General features: G+C 39.0%; 1 protein-coding gene across 2 annotated transcripts in view; it reads right to left on the bottom strand.

Moving 5' to 3' along the window:
• The window catches only part of LOC308525815 (testis-specific gene 10 protein-like), a 124,854-nt gene that overhangs the window by 67,196 nt on the left and 35,130 nt on the right, over window positions 1–22,528 (bottom strand). Inside the window, exons 4-8 of one of the 2 annotated variants that reach the window (XM_081100662.1) lie at window positions 22,127–22,250; window positions 21,610–21,765; window positions 10,191–10,361; window positions 10,023–10,100; window positions 9,276–9,427 (exon numbers count right to left, since the gene is read on the bottom strand). In XM_081100662.1, the coding sequence (XP_080956788.1) occupies window positions 9,276–9,427; window positions 10,023–10,100; window positions 10,191–10,361; window positions 21,610–21,765; window positions 22,127–22,177 (608 nt within the window). In that variant the 5' untranslated portion in view covers window positions 22,178–22,250. Of the gene's footprint in view, window positions 1–9,275; window positions 9,428–10,022; window positions 10,101–10,190; window positions 10,362–21,609; window positions 21,766–22,126; window positions 22,295–22,528 lie in introns of both variants that reach the window. The other variant, XM_081100661.1, reaches the window with a different exon arrangement.

Below are 22,528 nucleotides of genomic sequence, written 5' to 3'. Positions count from 1 at the left end.
GTGGGGAGAAAGGCAGATTACAGTAGGTCTAAGTGCAAACAAAAAGTGAGACATTGGAACCAAAAGTTTAGACAACTCTTTCCATGAAATTCCTGTAAACAAGCCACAAAATTTAGTATAAATATAGAATATTTAAATAACATGATTAAAAATCTGAACTAAGGGATAAATATAAAACATTATACCCGACTATTTCCTAATTTATAATTTCTAAAGTATACACAGATCATTACCAAAAAATTGACCATAAAAGAAGAGGACAACAAATTACAGAAATCAGAAATCTAACAATGTGTTCTAAAAAACAATGTAATTAAGCAAGAAACTGACCACAAAAAGATAAAAATTTGTTACTTTTTAAATATTTAAAATCCCACATATAAATAACCAATGAACCAAATAAGAAGTCATAATGGAAATTAGAAAATATTTTATAAAGAAAGAAGTATATAAGATATGTAGGATACATTCAAAGAAGTATATTGAGTGAATTTTAGGGCCTTAAATATGTATATGAGAAAAAAGAATGCCCGAAAAGTAATAATGTAAGCATTCATCTGAAGAAATTAGAAAAAAAAATAGATATAATGAAAATAGAAAATAATAAAAAACAAAAAGTTAATGAAATAATAAAACAAACAATAAGGAGATCACCAAAGCAAAGTGTTGGTCCACTGAAAAGCCTACTTAAAAAAACAGACTGGAGGTGCAGCTACTGTGGAGAACAGTATGGAGCTTCCTCAAAAAACTGAAAATGGAACTCCCATTTGACCCAGTGATCCCACTTCTAGGAATATATCCCAGGAAACTAGAAACGCCAGTCAGAAAGGATATATGCACCCCTATGTTCATAGCAGCACAATTTACCATAGCTAAGATTTGGAAACAGCCTAAGTGCCCCTTGGCAGATGAGTAGATTAAAAAACTGTGGTACATCTACACAATGAATGTGGTAAAAAAGAAGGAATTCTTACCATTTTCAGCATCATGGATGGAACTGGAGAGCATTATGCTAAGCGAAATAAGCCAGTCAATGAAAGAAAAGTACCACATGATCTCACTCATTTGTGAAATATAATGAATAACATGAACTGACAAACAAAAATAGATCCAGAGACAGAGAAGCATTGATTAGAACATCAAACCTCAGAAGGAAGGTAGGGGAGGGCAGAGGTAAGAAGGAGAGATCAACTAAAGGACTTGTATGCATGCATATAAGCCTAACCAATGGACACAGACATCAGTGGGGTGAAGGCATGAATGGGGGGGTGAAGGGGTAATGGAAGGGAGAGGGGGAAGGACACATATGTAATACCTTAATCAATAAAGAAAAAAGAGGAAAAAAATAATCATTTCTGCAAAACTCAAAAAAAAAAAAAAACCTTACTGGAAAAAGGAAAACACTACAGATTCTGTGATATTGGAATGTTGAAAGGATATGGTAAACAACATTATTCTAAAAATGTTTTCTAATTTTGAGAAGATGGACACATGCATCAAAAAACACATAGTGAATGGCATAAAAAGAAATGTCTAATTGTTCCTTTATCCATTAAATAAATAAAATCTTCCTCAAAGAGAAAGTTCAGACTCAAATGGCTTCACTGCTAAGTACTAATACTCAAATATTATATAGATTGTTTCAGGTATTGAAAGAAAACAAAATGAATTGAAAAGATTATCATAAGGTTTACATTATTTGATACCAAATGCTAATTTTTAAAAACCCCAATAAGGCAAATTGTGGGCCAATTTCAATTATAAAAATAGGTGTAAATATCTTAAACAAAATATTAGTTAACTGAGACCAGAAATCTATAAAAATTATAACATACCCTAACTGATTTGACAAAGGACATTCATTCCTGAAAACACACACACACACACACACACACACACACAAAATAAACAAAAAAATCATTAATTTAGGAATAAAACGAAACTTCTTTAACCTGATAGAAGTCATCTATGAAAGATGTATAGCTAACACCACACTAACTACTGAGAGTCTGAATGCTTTCCCCTTAGATGTGAAAATACTCAAGAAAGTCCACTTTATTTCTATTCAACAATGTACTTGATGTTCTAGCCAGTGAAGTAGGGAAGAAAAAGGACAAAAGACATGCAGATTGAACAAGTAAAACTGTCTTTATTTGCAGATGACCAACTGACTATGTAGAAAACTAAACAGAATCTACAAAAAGGTCACTACAACTAACATGTAAATTTAGCAAGGGTGTAGAATACCAGATAAATATTCTATATAATAAAAGGCTAATATGCAAATCGACCAAACAGTGGAACAATTAGTTGCTATGATGTGCACTGACTACCAGGGGGCAGACACTCAACCCAGGAGCTGTCCCGTGGTGGCCAGTGCGCTCCCACAGGTGGAGCACCACTCAACCAAAGCTGGGCTCACAGCTGGCGAGCGCAGTGGTGGTGGTGGGAGCCTCTCCTGCCTCTGAGGCAGCCCTAAGGATGTCAAACAGCTGGCTCAGGCTTGCTCCCCGTGGAGAGCTGGCCTAAGCCATCAGTAGGACATCCCCTGAGGGCTCCCGGACTGTGAGAGGGCACAGGCCAGGCTAAGCGACCCCGCTGAGGGCAAAAATTTCGTGCACTGGGCCTCTAATATAAAAGTAAATTGTAAAACTTCTGGTTACAGCCCTGATATGTACAGAGCTTAGAAGACATCATTCCCATTGTTAGAAGAAAAAGATGACTAAACTGAAAATCAAAGACTTTTTCTGAAAACATCAGGATAGTGAGGTGCAGAGTGTGTTGGCACCCTAGAATATGAGAAGAAAGGCAAATCCAGAGTCACAACTGAGGTATGCTCACCTGGAGCAGAAGCCTCTTAAATCATAAATGATTAAAACATTTAAATGATAGTGATCATGCATTACTAGAAGCTGAGTGTGCAATAACATGAGAGTGAGAAGATCCTAGGGGCCACATACTTCAGCGTGTTTACATCCAGGAACCCCATTTGGTTCTCACAATGAAGATCTGAAAAAGCATCCCTTGTGCCTCTGACATAGAAAGAGGAATTAATGTAAAATATGCCCAGAGCCTTCCCCATAATAAGGCTTATTCTTCAAGTGAAAAGACTTTACCAGAGCTTATCCCAGCTGAGGAAGGACATCCCTCCTACTTTACTACCTCTAGCCTCCCAGTTTCACATAAGTAGATTAAAAAATTATCAAAGTTATACCACTGGAAAACACAGGTAATAACAGGCCCAGAGATAAAGATACACTAAAAGACTGAGATTTACTAGTAAGTATATGACTGTGGAATATGTTCCCTCCCCCTCTCCTAACCAGCACACTACCAGAAGACAAGGATAATCACAGTGAATTACAACAGACAGCTGCATGTATGAGGAATGTAGTAACTCTAGTATCCTCACAATTTTTTGTAAATCTAAAAGTGTTCTAAAATACAACGTTTATTTTAAAAACAATTGTATTTTCATATTAAAAAATAGACAATCAGAAAGTGAAATTTTAAATTCCATTTACAACAGCATAAAAAAATAGGAAATACTTAGGGAAAAATATGACCCAAAAAAGCTTAAGACTTGTACACTAAAAATAATAAGATAACCTATGGCCGTGGTCGGCAAACATGGGGCTCTTTGGCCCCTTCCACAAAATACCACATGCAGGCACCCGTACAGTGCGATTGAAACTTCGTGGCCCATGCCCAGAAGTTGGTTTTCAGCCTGGGCGAGTCTATTTTGAAGAAGTACTGTTGATATTTGGCTCGGTTGACTAATGAGTTTGCCGACCACTGACCTACTGGAAATTAAAGATCTAAGGAAAAGAAAAGAGATACTGTGTTCATGAGTGGAAACACTTGATATTCTTTAGATGTCATTTCCCCAATATCAATCAAATTCCAAAGCAGGCTGTTTTTATATGTATGAAGCTAATTCTAAAGGTAAAATGCAAAGTAACTACAATAGCTAAAAGAACTTTGAGAAAGAACAAAGTTGGAGGACTAGCATTACCTAATTTGAAGACTTAAAACAGAGTAATCAGGAGTGTTGTATTTGGCATCAAGATATATAAATATGTTCATCAAACAAAACAGACAACCAAGAAACAAACCTACACATATACGGACAACTGACTTTCTACAAAGGTGGAAAACAATTCCATGTAGAAAGGATAGTTTTTCAACTAAATATCCATATGCAAAAAAGTAAACTTTGATCTATCTATATCTAGTACTATACACAAAAAGTAACTTGAAATGGATCACAGATGTAAATGTAAGAACTAAAACTACAAAACTGCTACAAGAAAACATGGGAGAAAATCTCAGTTACCTTAGACTTAATGATTTCTTTAAAAGAACACAGAAAGCTAGATATGAATTTCTGAAAATCAATAAATTTTATTTAATCAAGAACATATACTCGGAGAAACTAAGATGGCGGCATAGATAAACACTGGGAAATAGTCGCCTCCCACAACAATTGAAAATTAGCCCAAAGGACGGAGCAAACATCGTCCAAAACAACAGGAAGGCTGGCTGAGTGTAATTTCTACAACTAGAAGAAAAGAAAAGCACGCTGAGAGCCAGAGGAGCTGCGGAGGCTGAGTGCAGAGGTATGGCGGTGGCGCGGGCGCGCGGAAAGGGGGTGGCACCTGAGGACGCGGCTGGCTTTTTGAATCACAAGCTCCCGACTGCTCTGATCTCCGGTCCTGGGAAGTCTCTGGGGACTTAGGACACATACGGGGAGAGGCGGCTCTCTCAGGCGGCAGCGGGCGAACTTGAGGGCCGCTTTCCCTCAGAGGTGCTTGCAGCCGTTACCGGGACACTGAGACGCGCGACTCTGGGCGCGGAGAATCAGCCATTGCTTCTTTCTCCGGCCTTTTGACTCCCTGAGACCACGCCCCACCCGGGCTGCGGCAGAGGCTTTTGCATGTGAATGCCCCAGCCCTTTGCAACCTGATAATTACCTAACTGCAGCCGGGCCAGCCAGACCCGGAACTTCCAAGAGAAGGCCCAAGACCCCGCAGTGGCTTGCATTGCTTCACAGCTGAGCCTCTTCTTGGTTCCTGCTGTGTGGCCTCAGGCAGGGGCTGAATTAGCACCTCCTTAGATCCAGGAGCCACTGTACCCAGTGGTCAGAGGGGGACCATTCTCCCACTTCAGACACAGCTGCTTCCCACAGCCAATTGGCCTGGAGGTCAATTCCTATCCTACAACAACCGAGGCACCAAGAGTGCACCAAGAGTGTCCACCCCAGGTAACTGGGGAGGCTGAGCCACTGGGCCCTACAGGACACCTGGCGCGCAGGCCACTCTATCAACACAGGGAAGCAGCCAAAATGCGGAGACAAAGAAACAGGTCACAATTGGCAGAAACGGAGGAGGCCAGACGACTGGATATAGAGTTCAAGGCCACGTTTATAAGGTTTGTCAAGAATTTTATGGAAACCGCCGATAAATTTAATGAATCCCTCAAGGAGTATGGTGAGACCATGGAGGTCATGAAAAAGGACCAATTAGAAATTATGCATACACTGACTGAAATAAAGAATACTTTACAGAGATCCAACAGCAGACAAGAGGATCCCAAGAATCAAGTCAAAGATTTGAAATGCAAAGAAACAAAAAATACCCAACCGAAAAAGAAAAAAGAAAAGAGATTCAAAAAATATGAAGATAGTGTAAGGAACCTCTGGGACAACTTCAAGCGTACCAACATCAGAATTATAGGGGTACCAGAAGGAGAGAGAGGGCAAGATATTGAAAACCTTTTTGAAGAAATAATGACAGAAAACTTCCCCCACCTGGTGAAAGAAATGGACTTACAAGTCCAGGAAGCGCAGAGAACCCCAAACAAAAGGAATCCAAAGAGGACCACACCAAGACACATCATCATTAAAATGCCAAGAGCAAAAGATAAAGAGAGAATCTTAAAAGCAGCAAGAGAAAGACAGTCAGTTACCTACAAGGGAGTACCCATCCGACTGTCAGCTGATTTCTCAACAGAAACCATGCAGGCCAGAAGAGAGTGGCAAGAAATATTCAAAGAGATGAATAGCAAGAACCTGCAACCAAGATTACTTTATCCAGCAAAGCTATCATTCAGAATGGAAGGTCAGATAAAGAGCTTCACAGATAAGGAAAAGCTAAAGGAGTTCATCACCACCAAACCAGTATTATATGAAATGCTGAAAGGTATTCTTTAAGAAGAGGAAGAAGAAAAAGGAACTCTTACCATTTGCCACAGCATGGATGGAACTGGAGAGCAGATAAATACCACAAGATCTCACTTATTTGTGGAATATAATGAACAACATAAACTGATGAACAAGGACTGATCCAGAGACGGAGAGGCATTGATTGGACTGTCGGGCCTTGGAGGGAAGGTAGGGGAGGGTGGGGGCAAGGGGGAAAGATCAACCAAAAGACTTATATGCAAGCATATAGGCCTAACCAATGGACACGGACAACGGGGGAGTGAGGGGGTGAGCGGGGAGAGGGGGGGTAGAGGGTACACATATGTAATATCTCAATCAATAAAAAATATTAAAAAAAAAAAGAACATATACTCCTTAAAAGACACTGTTAAGAAAATAAAAAGACAAGCCATAGACTGGGAAAAATATTTGCAAAACACATACCTGACAAAGGACCAAAAATCTTTCACGACTTACTAATGATATAAATAACTCAATAAAAGTTTGCAAAAGATTTAAACAGATACTAAGGAAAGAAAGTATATATATATATGTAGCCCATAAGCACATGAACAGATGCATGACATCATTAGTCATTAGGAAAACAAATTAACCACAATACATACCTATTAGAATAGCTAACATTAGATTCCGCACACCAAGTGTTGGTGAGGATATGGAACAACTGGAACACTGATACACTGGTGGCACAAATGTAAAATAAAATAGTGCAACCACTTTGGAAAAAAGTTTACAGATTCTTCCAAAGTTAAACAAATATCCATCACATGAGTTAATCACTCTACCTACTCTTCAGTATTTATCCAAGAGAAATAAAAGCATTTGTCCATACAAAGACTCACAGAAGAACATTCAAAACAATTTTATTTGTTTAGCCCCAAACAGCAATCAACAAAAATGTCTATGTGGTATATCCATACAATGGAATACTATTCTGTGACAAACAGAAATTAGCTCTTTATTATATGTGATGACATGGATAAATATCAGAATAGTTATGGTGTGTAAAAGTAACCTGACAAAAGAATGTATACTCTGTGATTTCATTTATATAACATTTTAAAAAATACAAACAAGTTCCTATGATGGACAGCAACTCAGTGGTTGCCTAGGGATTATCAAGGTAGGGGGAGGTTATAGAAGGGTATAACGAAACTTTTGGGAGTGCTGACTAGGGCTACTATCCTGATTGTGAGATCATTTTATAGGTACATAAAGATGTCAAATCTGATGAAATTTCAACATCAGTAAAACAAATGTACACCAAAAAAATCTCCAATTATACATCTACCTGTTAGAATCTATTCATATATATAAAAGCCTAAGCGACCAGTCGACTGATCGCTATGACTACAAGAGGGCAGATGCTTAATTCAGAAGCTGCTCCATGGTGGTCAGCGCTTCCACAGCGGAGTGTTGCTCAGCTCACTGACGGGCACCAGACGCCAGGCTCATGGCTGGCGAACGCTGCTGAGCCTCTCCCGATAGGGATTAACTGGGCATGAGCCAGCAGCAGGCACAGCGGGGCTGGGTAACGGGGGGGCAGCATGGCGCCTGGCCTGGGTTTGGCTCCTCCCCGACCACCTGCCGCAGCCCAATCCCCGCAGGCCACGCTGAGGGACCCCATGCTCTGGGCCTCTAGTATTTTAAAAATCTACTAAAATGTTTTCAAAGAACTTCTAATGACCTGGGAAAATGCTTATGGTCTGCAATTGAGTGAAATTCCTTAAATATATAACTTAATATACGAGGTCAATTACATCGAAAGGTTATGTACACACAGGTAAAAATATATCTGGTTAGAAACAGATGTAGATTACTAAAAGTCTTACCTGGGTTATGGAATCATGGGTGATTTAAATTTTCTTTACACTTTTCTCTATTTCTCAAGGTTTTCTTTGTTGATGCTGTTTTATTTTATTATCATTTTTTAAAATAAGTTTTCATTGATTTTTAGAGGGAGAAAAAGACAGACGAATAGCAACATCGATGAGAGAGGAACATTATCGATTGGCTGCCTCCTGCATGCCCTCTACTGCGGATCAATTCTGTAACTGGGGCATGTACACTGACTGGAATCGAACCTGGGACATCTTGGTTCCTGGATTGACACTCAATCAATGAGCCACACCGGCTGTGCTTGATTATTATTTTTATTTTACCTGAGATTGCAAATGTCTTTTTATGCAGGAAATTAAAGAAAAGGTGAAGGGAAGAATCTGAGTGATTATCTATCCTGACAACTGATTCCAATATAGGCATAACAGACGCAATATATTCTGGGTTGAAAGATCAAAGAGAAGACTCTGGGAGCTCATACGAATCAAGTATTATCTGTAACTTAGTAATTTGTTTCACACTCACATGAACTATTATTTTTTCAAACAGATCCCCTGAAATTCAACCTTACTGAATCTCTATAACATCTATTTTTCACATCAATAGGTACCAAAAGTAAAAAACAAAACAAAAACCTACTAGCACAGAGGTCCTCAAAAACTGATTCCCTTCTACTTACTGCCTGCAGGCTGCTTTACTGGAATGTCTTCTGCTACTGCACCGTATGTAGGATGGGCTAAGCAGTGTGGTTCACATTCAGTTAATAAGTTCCATTACATGTTCCTGTTTCTCTGCTATGACTTTTTCTTATATTCTAAGCTGCTCTAAAACCTGTGCTGTGTGTGTTCTTACACTGTTCAGACCCCAGTACATAATTTGAGTTATAAAGGTAAATTAGTAATCAAATGCTAAAGTGAAACATGCACTGTGCCCAGAATGGCTTTGTAAAAGCTGTTTTAGTTAAACATTCAGGCTTTCTCCATATGTAAGACAGAGATTACTAAGTTTGAGTCCTGGTTAGGTGTGGCATTACCAATCGGCGCTTGATCTTGGGGAAGTCATTTAATGTGTGCTGAGGCTTCTACAACTGCTCCGTAACAATCCTCCCCAAAATTAAAGTCAACAAATAACTTAATTACCATTATAAAATATACTACAAAAAGCAGAGTCATTAATAATAAGCCATTCGTTGTTCAAAGGCAGTTTAGTTTACCTCAAAGAATTATTCTCTGCTTTTTGCCTGCCAAGTTCACTTTCGGTATCCATTGCCTTTCTTGCTAGTGATTTCATTTCTTTCTCCACAGTGGTTATGGTCTCCTTCATCAAAGTCATATTTGACATTTGCTCCATACGTTCATCATCAAGCTACACAAGTAGAATGACAAGATTACTGCTTCCCTCTCTACTGCATTTTTTACTCATTATAAAAACATAGTACAGATGAATTTATAAATGCATACAATTAAATTTGGTAACAGAAAGTCAAATTCCATTAATTCTGTTTATAGTCATAATATCTCAAATATAGCATCTCAAATCCTTCATTAATATAAAAGGTGATACCACACATTTAAATTCAGTTTACATATATTTTTCTCATTAGTTTTCATTTCACCATCATTTTCTCTACTCTAGCTACCCTTTAGGTAGAATAATTCAGTTTCCCTGTATCTGGAAATGTTCTCTTTAATGAAATACAGAGATGAAAATTGTGCTAAAATCCCTGAGAACGCATCTCTAATGTTTTTTTTTAAGCCATTTTGCAACCTAACATGAAAAATATTATACTCACATTTTTAAAAGGAATAAACAGTTTACAACATATATATCACCTTCAGTATTTTAGGATTAGAAACCCTATCATAGAAAAATAAAAGAACCTCTCTGGACATAGTAAAAAAGGAAAAGGGAAAGTCACTGACAGTTTAAGGCCAAAAGTGCAAAAGTAACTTTTCTTTACATTATGAACTGTACACTCCAGCTCCTCTATCCTCTGTTCCAAGTGAGCTTTCTCATTAAACGCTGTCTCTTGAGCAATCTGGTTAAAAAAACAAAAACAAAACAAAGCACTTTCAATGTCACTGTGTCGTGTTTCACAAATGTTCACATAGATAAAATTCTCTCAAACCTTTAGCCTTTCCCTCAGACTATCTCGTTCTGTGGTCATTCTTCGTAAATCAGTGAAGGCTACATCTCTTTCAGTCTCCACCCGCCGGAGGATGGCATGTGCAGTTGTTGATTTAGGAGACTTACAGCTTTTCATCATTTCTCGGCGAAGCCGGGCAATTTCTTCCTTCGCCTATTGTTTAAATACACAGACAGTCTCCTGTTTAACAAGCTTTAGAACAGACATAAAATAGCTATTTACATCCAGCCAGTTATAATCCAAACATATTATCAACAGCTATGGAGTAGAATACTTGTGTAATTGTCACTTTATCCAAATAAATGCAAATGATGCCCCCCAAATAAGAATGGTATATACAAATAGAAATTTGGTATATAATATCTTTGCCAAAAAATTTTAAAAATTAATTTGGGGGCAGTCAATACAAGATAAATTATTTATACTCTATCCATGCTGTGATATAAACATGAATTCAGCACAATTCAGGTAGAATAAATATTATCATAGTGTTACAGTCTTTTTCTACATAAATGTATATGCCATAGTCATGAACTAGATATCTTTACCTTGACAGAAAGGCCCACCAATCTTTAATGACAACCCAATATACTCTCTACATGCTCTTCAATCATCCTTGGTTCTAAATCTATTCTATGCCTTCAGATGATTTCATATCCTACTTTGGCGTTTAAGCATGTATCTTCCTTCCTCTCTATTGTAATCACTATCTATTCAGCTAGTCTCCAAGTCTCAGAGGAAAATATGTTACTTCCCAATTTCCATAGCTAAGCCTTCACCAGAATCTTGGACCTCATCTCCTGAAGTGTCTTCTAAGATATCCCTGACTCAACTACAATCATTTCCTCTTACTTCAAGTAGCACTCTCTGCACTGGCTCTTTCTCCCCTGCCTTCAACCAAGCACACGGCTCCCATATCTTGAAAACCTGGCACTTAATCCTGTTGTGCCCATTTACCAACCTTTGACTCTCCCTTTCTCTCCTTTGTTTTAGTGTCTGTACCATGGCCTGTTCCTTACTACCCACTTTCTCACCCCACTGTAACCTGGCTTCCACACCCACTATTTGCAGAATTTCAACTAATGACCTCACCAAATCTAATGGCCTTTTCTTGGTTTGTTTTTGATACTTTGGCAACATTTGACATTGTTTTGAACTCCCTCCTTGATTTCTCTCTCCCTTGGTCTTATAATATTGTTCTGCCTTAGTTTCCTGTCTTCTTTCTCTTTCCAATCCAATAAAACTTCCCCAAATCCTTTATTTACAGCTTTCTCATTCAGAGACCTCATCTACTCTGAAAGCCCAAAACTCACCTCTAGGCAGATGATTTCTAAATAGAAATATTCATCCCACATTTCTTACTGCCTGATGGCGATTCCTACCAGAATGGACTCCATCTGTCTGAACAAAACACATCTTTTCCATCAAATCATCAATGACTTCCCTATGTCTTTTTCTATTACCACATTTCTTCAGTCATTCAAAATAGAACTTCAGACATTTCCATTCTCCCTCCTTTTGGCTCTAATCTAATCTGGTCAAGTCTTCCTTGACAGCATCCTAGCTTAGTCCCTTAATGCCTCATATATGGACTACTACAACGGCCTTCTAAAGAGTCCATGGATTTTCTCTCTCCAATTCTTTTGAAGGAGAAATCTACATATATAAAAGGTTAATATGCAAAGTGTCCCCTTGGGAATTAGACTGGGAGACTGAGAGTTGGATCACTCGCTATGACATGCACTGACCACCAGGGGACCGGGGGGTGGGAGGGGGGTGGTGGGAGGGTGGGGCACGGAATGAAGGAAGGTCCTGGCTGGCAGCCAGAAGGCCCCGATTGGCCCTGAGTGCTGGCCAGGCCTAGGGAACCTACCCGTGCACAAATTTTATGCACCAGGCCTCTAATTATTATATTAAATGATAATATATAATGCAAAAAATTAAATTAGACCACCAACTTACACCATACACAAAAATAAACTAAAAATGGATTTTAAGACACGAAACCATAAAAATCCTAGAAGAAACCACTGGCAGCAAAATCTCAGATATTTCATAGCAATATGTATATGGATACATCTCCCAGGACAATGAAAACTAAAGAAAAAATAAACAAATGGGACTACATCAAAATAAAAAGCTTCTATACTGCAAAATAAACCAACAACAAAATAATAGGAGAGCCCACTTCATGGGAGAACATATTTGCTAATGAAACATCTGATAAGGGGTTAACTTCCAACATGTATAGGGAACTCATACAACTTAACAAAAAGAAGACAAACAATCCAATTAAAAAATGGGCATAGGAACTAAATAGACACTTCTCCAAAGTGGACATACAGATGGCCAAAAGGCATATGAAAAAATGCTTAAAGTCACTAATCAACTGAAAGATGCAAATTAAAACGACAATAAGGTATCACCTCACACCTGTTAGAATGACTATCATCATCAAATCAACAAATGATAAGTGTTGGCAAGGATGTGGAAAAAAAGGAATCCTGTGCATTGTTGGTAGGAATGCAAACTAGTCCAGCTTCTGTGGAAAATAGTTTTGAGTTTCCTCAAAAATTAAAAGTGGAACTTTCCATTTCCACCCAGTCATTCTATTTCTAAGAATATATCCCAAGATTTCAGAAACACTCATCAGAAAGAATATATGCACCCCTATGTTCATAGAAGCACAATTTACAATAGCTAAGATTTAGAAACAGCATAAGTGCCCATCAGCAGATGACTGGATTAAAACTGCGGTACATCTATTCAATAGAATACTATGCAGCTGTGAAAAAAAAGAACTCTTACCATTTGCAACAGCATGGATGGACCATGAGAGCATTAGACTAAGCGAAATAAGCCAGTCAGAGACAGATAAATATCACATGATCTCACTCATATATGGAATCTAATTAACAACATAAATTGATGAACTAAAATAGACCCAGAGACACAGAAACATCAAACAGACTGTCAAACCTCAGAGGGAAAGCAGGGGAGGATGAGGTGGGGGGGAGAGATCAAACAATGAACTCATATGCCATATGCATATATGCATAACCATAAACACAGACAATAGGGTGGTGAAGGCCTGGGGGAGAATAGGGTGTGGGAGGACAGGGGGTGGGAGAGTTCAATGGGGGAAAAAGGGTACATATGTAATACTTTCAAAAATAAAGATTTTTTTTAAAAAAGATAATATATAAAGATTGTATGAGATAAATAAGACAATATAGAATTCTTAGCAGGTTAAAATTTTTAAAATGTGGCTTTAGTCATATTTCTTTTTTAAATTTTCTTTATTGATTAAGGTATTACTTATGTGTCCTTACCCCCCCCATTACCCCCCCACCCGCTCATGCCCTCACCCCCCTGGTGTCTGTGTCCATTGGTTAGGCTTATATGCATGCATACAAGTCCTTTGGTTGATCTCTCCCCCTTACCCCCACCCTCCCCTACCTTCCCTCTGAGGTTTTATGGTCTGATCGAGGCTTCTCTGTCTCTGGGTCTGTTTTTGTTCATCAGTTTATGTTGTTCATTATATTCCATAAATGGGTATGATCATGTGCTATTTATCTTTCTCTGACTGACTTATTTCACTTAGCATAATGCTCTCCAGGTCCATCCATGCTGTTGCAAATGGTAAGAATTCCTTCCTTTTTACAGCAGCACAGTATTCCATTGTGTAGATGTACCACAGTTTTTTAATCCACTCATCTGTTGATGGGCACTTAGGCTGTTTCCAATTTAGCTATGGTAAATAGTGCTGCTATGAACATAGGGGTGCATATATCCTTCCTAATTGGTGTTCCTAGTTTCTTGAGATATATTCCTAGAAGTGGGATCACTGTGTCAAATGGGAGTTCCCTTTTCAGTTTTTTGAAGAAACTCTATACTGTTCTCCACAGTGGCTGCATCAGTCTGCATTTCCACCAGCAGAGCATGAGAGTTCCTTTTTCTCCGCATCCTCGCCAGCACTTGTCATATTTCTTCTGCTTTAAAACAAAACTACCCATTGCTTTTAAAGCAAAGTATAAACTCCTTGTAATGCCCTGTGTACAGGCTCCACTATATAGTCCAGAAGCTGGTAAACTACACTGGCTCATAGTCCCAATCCAGTGAACCTCCTGTTTTTTTGTAGATCTATATAAGCTGATAATGTTTTTACATTTTTAAATGGTTTAAAGCAGCGGTTCTCAACCTGTGGGTCGCGACCCCTTTGGGGGTCGAACGACCCTTTCACAGGGGTCACCTAAGACCATCGGAAAACACATATATAATTACATATTGTTTTTGTGATTAATCACTATGCTTTAATTATGTTCAATTTGTAACAATGAAATTGGGGTCACCACAACATGAGGAACTGTATTAAAGGGTCGCGGCATTAGGAAGGTTGAGAATCATTGGTTTAAAGAAATCAAAAGAAGAAAAATATATCATAACAGATAAAATAATATGAAATTTCAGTGTCCATAAATAAAGTTATATTGTAACAGAGCAAATATATTCATTTGTATATCATCTGTGGATGCTTTCAAACCACAAAAACATCTGAGTAGCTATGACTGAGATCATGGCCTGCAGAGCCCAAGATATTTATTACCTGGGCCTTCTCAGAAATGTTTGCAGATTGCTGCTCTAATTCAATCTACCTCACAAGTGTCAGCTCCCCTGTCCTCCACTGTCACATACCTTTGATGCTAGTCTTTGACTGAATCACTTGCCTGTGATTTTCCTGCCTTTATCATCATTTCTTTAATCTAAATGTTCCTTCTTATCCCTTTCAAGATTATAGAAACCCCATTAATACAGCCCTCAGGGCTCAAACTCTACATAGTCTTGTAAAGATTTCCTTGATCACCAGAAAGAAAAATACCCACTACTTCTGCTAAAATAACAAACAATAGCCACCAATACAGACACTATACCTTATCTCCCCAACAAGATTGCAAACACAGAAAACGTGTCTGTGAATGTTTTTAAACTATGTTCCATGGGACTCCGTGGCTTAATGAGGCAATTGGATAGATCACAGCAGCTTCTCATTAACCAATTTACACTTGAAATCTCAATATAAAACTGTCTGAAGAAAAGGAATAGGCAAAATTTTGAAAATCACTGACTTATACTATATGTAAACAAGTGTAGGATTTTCAAGGCAGAGGCTTCTGTAAAATAATCTCACATCTTACACTCATGCACACAGACGTCTCATTAAAGGACTTTTCAGCCCTTTAGCAGTCCTGGCTCTGTAATCACGTGTATGTACACTGACTCAGGTTTCATGATACAGACACAGAGACCAGGGAATTCTAATCAAAGCCCAGTAGTCACCCCACACACACTTCAGACACCAGGGAATTCTAATCAAAGCCCAGAAATCACCCCCCACACTTAGAAGTGGTAGCTGCTATTTAAACTGTCCAAACTAAAAACAAGAAAGCTACTATAGAAGAGAATATCATGTAGCACCCATTAAAAAGCTAATATAATGTTTTAAATTTTAAGTATACTAAAATCTTATTAAGATACTGCTGAGAAGAAGAAATTAACAAGATTGAGATTAGAGTGAAGGAAAAGAGTATTGTGATTTAACCCAAAGGATTCTATAGTATACTATATACTCTGGGCATTTATTTTATACTAGTAGTCCGGTGCACGAAATTCATGCACACTGAAAGGGACTTAATTAGAGGAATGTAATTTGGACTGACTATCTAATATCAATAATATGTGAGCGTGAGGCAGTCTGCATTTCTGAAATTCAATGATATGAGTTTTAGCTATTACTTTGCCAAATAAATGGAATTTACAGATATCATTTAAAAGAGCATTCAGCTTAATATTAAAAAGTCTGGCTACCAAGTCAGGAATGTTTTCAACTTTTTGCCAGCATTGTAAATTGTTTGCAGTATCTGCCCATTTGAGGTTGCATGTCATGGTTTTGAATAAATTCGGCTTGCCATACTTCGTTACAATTGCCATAGCATCCTTCATTACAATTGCTATATCACTGCTACTTTTTTTCTGGGACTACCCTCAAAAGATGATGGGAGTATTATCACTTTACCAATCGGCACATTGTCATTTTCAGATCTAGATTTGAGATAATCCATCAAACCACTATATTTTTCAACTCTCAACTTAGATTGATTTGCTTTGATGAAATTTATCCGATTGGACTCCATTTTTTAATATGAATACCCGATAAACTATTGAGTTAATTTTCCTGGATTTAAAATAGGATTAAACGTGCCCTGCACAGAGAGATGAAATCCATAATACTGCATTTATGCGACTCGTGTCTTACATTTTGTCTAGTATTATTGTCGATTACACTGTTGTCTCTGAGTCTTAATGCAATATCTGTTCCCCAGCCTTTTTCACCATGTGGAAAAAGAATAGGATATGTCATTGCATCTAATGTAGGAAGCAGGATATTGATTTGTTTCATTTTAGTGGCATTTGGATTATTGGGATCTGGTTTACAATGAATGAGCAAGTCCCTTTCAAAAGGAGGTTCTCCATCTTCGTTTCTGAATATGACAGCAACCTTGGTTACATGGGGAGAATTATATCTACCCGGGTCACTGTTACGCTCATATTTAATCGCCATTGTTACCTCTGTGGGAGCAATACCTTTTGCTGCTGCTTCAGATTGGGCTTTCTTTTCTACCTCATGTAGCATCTTATATGACTTTGTTAATTCACTTATTTCATGCATGAGGTTGTTGATATTGATCATGAGTCTTTCTGAGCAGCCCTGGTTTTCTGGCATTGCTAATCTTTTACTTGTAGCTTCGGCTATATCCAAAATATAGAGTTGAGCAAACTTCCGAGAAACACCATCTGAAGGATGTAAAGTTCCAGTATGGTGATAAACTTGTCGGTGTATTCTAAAACAGTATGGTTCATATACTGATGGCAATGCAATATCTGTACCCATGGAAGCAAAAGCAAAAGAACTATTTATGGAACGAATATTTTCCATGAAATGTTTACTGTCAGAATCTTCATTTGTCATTAATCGTTTTAAATATGACGGGTAATCTGGAAAATGTAAATCATTTGGACAGATTTTTCCCTTTGCTACAACATCAAGTAAATTTCCCATCGGATGGTTTTTCATCCGAGAAATTGAGTGATAGGCAAAATTCACATCGAACAGTCATTCCACCACAACTATGTTTGAGAATTGCATCCTCATGTACTCCATTTTCGCTGAGAAGGCAGTTCCTACTGGTATTGGTAGTACTTATAGATGACTGTTCTCTCGACATATTCTGTCGTCGCCACCGCCTTCTTTCAACTTCAAAGGCACGTTGGTCTTTAGACATTTTCTGTCGATAACGCCAGTGTTTTTCGGCATCAGAGCGACGTTTTTCCAGTAGCTGGTGTTCAGATACATCCTGTCACAGGCACCGCCTTCTTTCAAGATCAGATGCACGCTGCTCTGCAGACACTTTTTGTCGATAACGCTGGCATCTTTCGGCTGCAGAGCTATGTTGTATCAACAGTTGTTCTTTAGACATAGTCCCACCTCTCTACTGTCAAGGTCTGAGATGCAGGTGAATGAGAGTCCTGGCTATCAGGCCACTGAGAGCTGTCTGATCAATGGCTGATTCTGGCTGATTCTGTGAGGGTGGGACTTCCTCCTCCCTGCTGTCAGTTTTCACAGCTGTGATGAGGAAGCTGGGGTGACAGAGGGAGCCGCGCCCTCCAAGCCGCCCTCTCTCTCGCTTTGCTCTATGTCCAGTGGTCTTTTGCTCTGCCATGTCCACCCACTCTCCACCAGTAAGGTCCTGGAAGTCCACGGGCGTGGCTAGGTGCGGGCGGCCTCGCCTCCCTGACCTGCAAAAGTCCTGGGACCCTGTGGGCGTGGCTACAGCCTCACTTCCTGGGGCCGGCAAAAGCCCCGGGAGCTTGTAGCCACAGCCACCAGGCTGCCATCGCCTCCTGGGGTGCTTAACACCTGCATATGCAAATTAACCGCCATCTTTGTTGGATAATTTGCATAGTCACTCAAATCGGCTGGTGGGCATGGCTGGTGGGCATAGCTTGAGTGTAGCAGAGGGACGGCTAATCTTCATGTTTCTCTTTTATTATATAGGATATTAAGATATATATCCATATACATCTATTTCCCCCTCAGCCAATTCATCTATAAGAATCTTAATTAAATGGAAAAGAGCAGGCTCAAATAGGAGTCAGAAAATCTGGACTGATTCCTGCTATTCTCGGGCAAAGCAGTTAACCTAATTAGTCCTGCCTTGCCATATATAAAATAAAACAAACAGGCCACATAATCATGGTATACAAAGTCACTGTAGTTATTTAAAAACAGATGATAGAGAAACCAAGATGGCAGCATAGGTAAACACCGGAAATTGCTGCCTCCCACAACTTCAAAAATACAATGAAAAGACAAAACAGACATAATCCAGAACTACAGGATGGCTGGCTGAGTGGAAATTCTACAACTAGAAGGAAAGAGAAAAGCACACTGAGACTCAGAGGAGCTGCGGAAGTAAAGTGCAGAGGTACGGAGGCTCGAGCACGCGGAAAGGGGCTGGCACCTGAGGATGCAGCTGTCTTTGTGAATCGGGAGGGAGTCACAAGCTCCCGACTGCTCTGAACTCCGGTTCCTGGAAGTCTCTGGGGACCCAGGACTCATACAGGGAGAAGCTGGACTGTCTGGCAGCAGGCAGAACTTGGAACTTGAGGGCGGCTTTCCCTCAGAGGTGCTTGCAGCGATTACCTAGGGACACTGAGATGAGGGGCCTCTTAGGGCAGGGCTGAGGATCAGCCATAGCTGCTTGTTTCACCCTTTGATTCCCTGAGACCCCGCCCGACCCAGGCTGTGGCAGAGGCTTTTGCATATGAATGCCCTGGCCCTTTGCAACCTGAAAATTACCTAACAAGTCGCAGCTGGGCCAACAGACCCAGAACTTCCAAGAGAAGGCCCAAGGCCCCACAGCAGCTTGCATTGCTTCACAGCTTGGCCTCATCTGGGCACCTCCAAACTACAAAAAAGGAAGGAGAATCTGCAGTTCTCTTCGTAGCTCCTGCTGGGTAACCTCCAAGAGCCAGTGTACCCAGTGGTCAGAGGGGGACCATACAGATTACAACTCCTCAGATCCATAAGGGACACACTCAGGGGGGCAGATTCAGTGAGCACCAAAGCCCCACTGAAGCAAGTCTTGCCCCAGAAGGGTGTCTTCAGCACGGAAGTTCTCCCACTGCAGACACAGCTGATTCTCACTGCCAACTGGCCTGGAGGTCAATTCCTCCCAGTGATCCTACAACAATCAAGGCATAACTACAACAAGACTGTGCACAAAGCCCACAAGGGGGTGCACCAAGAGTGTCCACCTCAGGTAACTGGGAAGGCTGAGCCACTGGGCCCTACAGGACACCTAGCACACAAAACCACTCTACCAACACAGGGAAGCGTGGACAATGCGGAGACAAAGAAACAGGTCACAAATGACAGAAATGGAGGAAAGCAAAGGACTGGATATAGAGTTCAAAACCACGTTTATAAGGTTTTTCAAGAATTTTATGGAAACCGCCGATAAATTTGGTGAGACCCTGGAGAATATGAAAAAAGACCAACTAGAAATTAAGCATATACTGACTGAAATAATAATATACAGAGATCCAACAGCAGACAAGAGGATCCCAAGAATCAAGTCAAAGATTTGAAATACGAAGAAACAAAAAATACCCAACCAGAAAAAAGAATCCGAAAATATGAAGATAGTGTAAGGAGCCTCTGGGACAACTTCAAGCGTACCAACATCAAAATTATAGGGGTATCAGAAGAAGAGAGAGGGCAAGATATTGAAAACCTATTTGAAGAAATAATGACAGAAAACTTCCCCTACCTGGTGAAAGAAATAGACTTACAAGTCCAGGAAGCACAGAGAACCCCAAACAAAAGGAATCCAAAGAGGACCACACCAAGACACATCATCATTAAAATGCCAAGAGCAAAAGACAAAGAGAGAATCTTAAAAGCAGCAAGAGAAAGAAAGTCAGTTACCTACAAGGGATTACCCATACGACTGTCAGCTGATTTCTCAACAGAAACCATGCAGGCCAGAAGAGAGTGGCAAGAAATATTTAAAGTGATGAATAGCAAGAACCTACAACCAAGATTACTTTATCTAGCAAAGCTATCATTCAGAATAGAAGGTCAGATAAAGAGCTTCACAGATAAGGAAAAGCTAAAGGAGTTCATCACCACCAAACCAGTATTATATGAAATGCTGAAAGGTATTCTTTAAGAAGAGGAAGGAGAAAAAGGAGCTCTTACCATTTGCCACAACATGGATGGAACTGGAGAGCATTATTCTAAGTGAAATAAGCCAGTCAGAGAAGAATAAATACCACATGATCTCACTCATTTGTGGAATATAATGAACAACATAAACTGATGAACAAGGACTGATCCAGAGACGGAGAGGCATTGATTGGACTGTTGGGCCTTGGAGGGAAAGTAGGGGAGGAAGGGGGTAAGGGGGAAAGATCAACCAAAGGACTTATATGCAAGCATATAGGCCTAACCAATGGACACGGACAATGGTGGGGTGAGGGCATGAGCGGGGGGGGGGGGGTGGAGGGAGGGGTAGGGGGTAACGTGGGGATAAGGACACATATGTAATATCTTAATCAATAAAAAATATATTAAAAAAATAATAAAAAAATAAAAACAGGTGATAAAGTTTCACTTCAAATTACAATAAAACCCACTAAGGTGAACTTCAAAACTTCAAAAAACCAAACTAACAGTGTCTCTATCTTATCATTTCTTTCTCTTAGAGTAGCATAAAGTTGCTGTAATTCTTAATTAAATTTAATATTTTTAAAATAAATTATGTTGGTAATGTATGGGGTTATATTTGTGGAATAGAGAAACTATTTGGTTATAAAGCTATTAATTTTAAGCAAAAAATAGAGATAAACTATAAACTGATTTTACTCTCTGAAATTAAACAAATTCTATGGAAGTTTCTAAAGTGATAATACATCAAAATGATATGTTACTATTTTTAATCTCCAAATTCAAATATTTTTACCTTGAACTCAATCCTCCCATTGAACATTTTCCTCATTTCTTATTTTAAAAAAACAACAAAAAACAAAAAAGTACCCAGACTATTTCTGTGCATTTATATGATCTTTTACAGGTATGGGGATAACATACGTGTGTGTGTACACAAATACTGTATGGGAAATATATTAATTTCATTAAAAATATCTTAAGAACAAAGGTAATTCCTAACTGGTAGTTAAATTAATTTGATTGGCAGATTTAAGCATACCTAAAGAATTACATATCTCTAGAGTTAACTGTTATTACTTACATATTTTGTTTTCTTGTAAACAAGTTTACCTGTTCATAAAGAAGAAAGGTCTTGTCTCTCTCAGATGTAAGAACCTTGACATTACCCTGAATTTCTGCCAAATGACGCTCATATTTTTCCAGCATGCACTTAAGTTCTTCACGGTCTCGTGTGGTCTTCAAAAGCTCGACATCACAGTGTGTAGCCTACAATTATTGGATAAGAAATGTGAAGCTCTTCTTTGCATAATGGCCATTCATAGTCTCTACTTAAGCAACCGTGATGATATAATGAAAGGAAATTATGAAAATAAATTTTAAAAATCACCTCGTTTTTAAACAGCTTCCTCCAAAATTGTTCCACATTTGTCTGATTACCTCCCAACCAGGACTAATGCTAAGGCTAAAGAACCAATTTCAGTGGTCCACTGTCCAACAAACAGATCTCTGTCCCCCAACCTCTTTGATATACCAATTCATGCCAATCAACCAGATTAGGTAAATCAAAGAATAAAAGTCAGTGCTTGAGCAACAAACTCCAAAATATTTCTCACTTTCCAACACTTACCCGGGAAGTAGGGGACAGGCGTCTTGGACTTTTAGAACTATTTCTGATCATTTTTCTCAGGTTCTGAGCTTCACTCTTGTAGTGATCTTTGTCTGCTTCTAAGGTCTTGATAAAGGAATCGAGTCTGGAAGGAGATTTATTTTGTGCTTTTTCAGTCTCTAAAATTATCTTGCCAGGGAGAAAAAAATTAGGCCATTATTTCAAGCTAAACTATAGCATCATTTTCTACATGAAGGTGAACACACACAGGATCCTTAAAAATAATAAATGTGGTATTTTAAAAATAACTTTTAAAAATCATACTTAAAAAAGTAGTTAGATATCATTCCTTTCCAGCATTTCTGAATGTTCTACATTTTTATTTAACTAAAAGTGCCCCTACATTTACCCAATAATTTTGAA

Source organism: Myotis nattereri (genome assembly GCF_964212035.1).
Source record: "Myotis nattereri genome assembly, chromosome: 10".
Taxonomy (NCBI): domain Eukaryota; kingdom Metazoa; phylum Chordata; class Mammalia; order Chiroptera; family Vespertilionidae; genus Myotis; species Myotis nattereri.
Note: the sequence above shows the minus strand (reverse complement) of the source record. Positions and strands in the feature narration are given on the sequence as shown.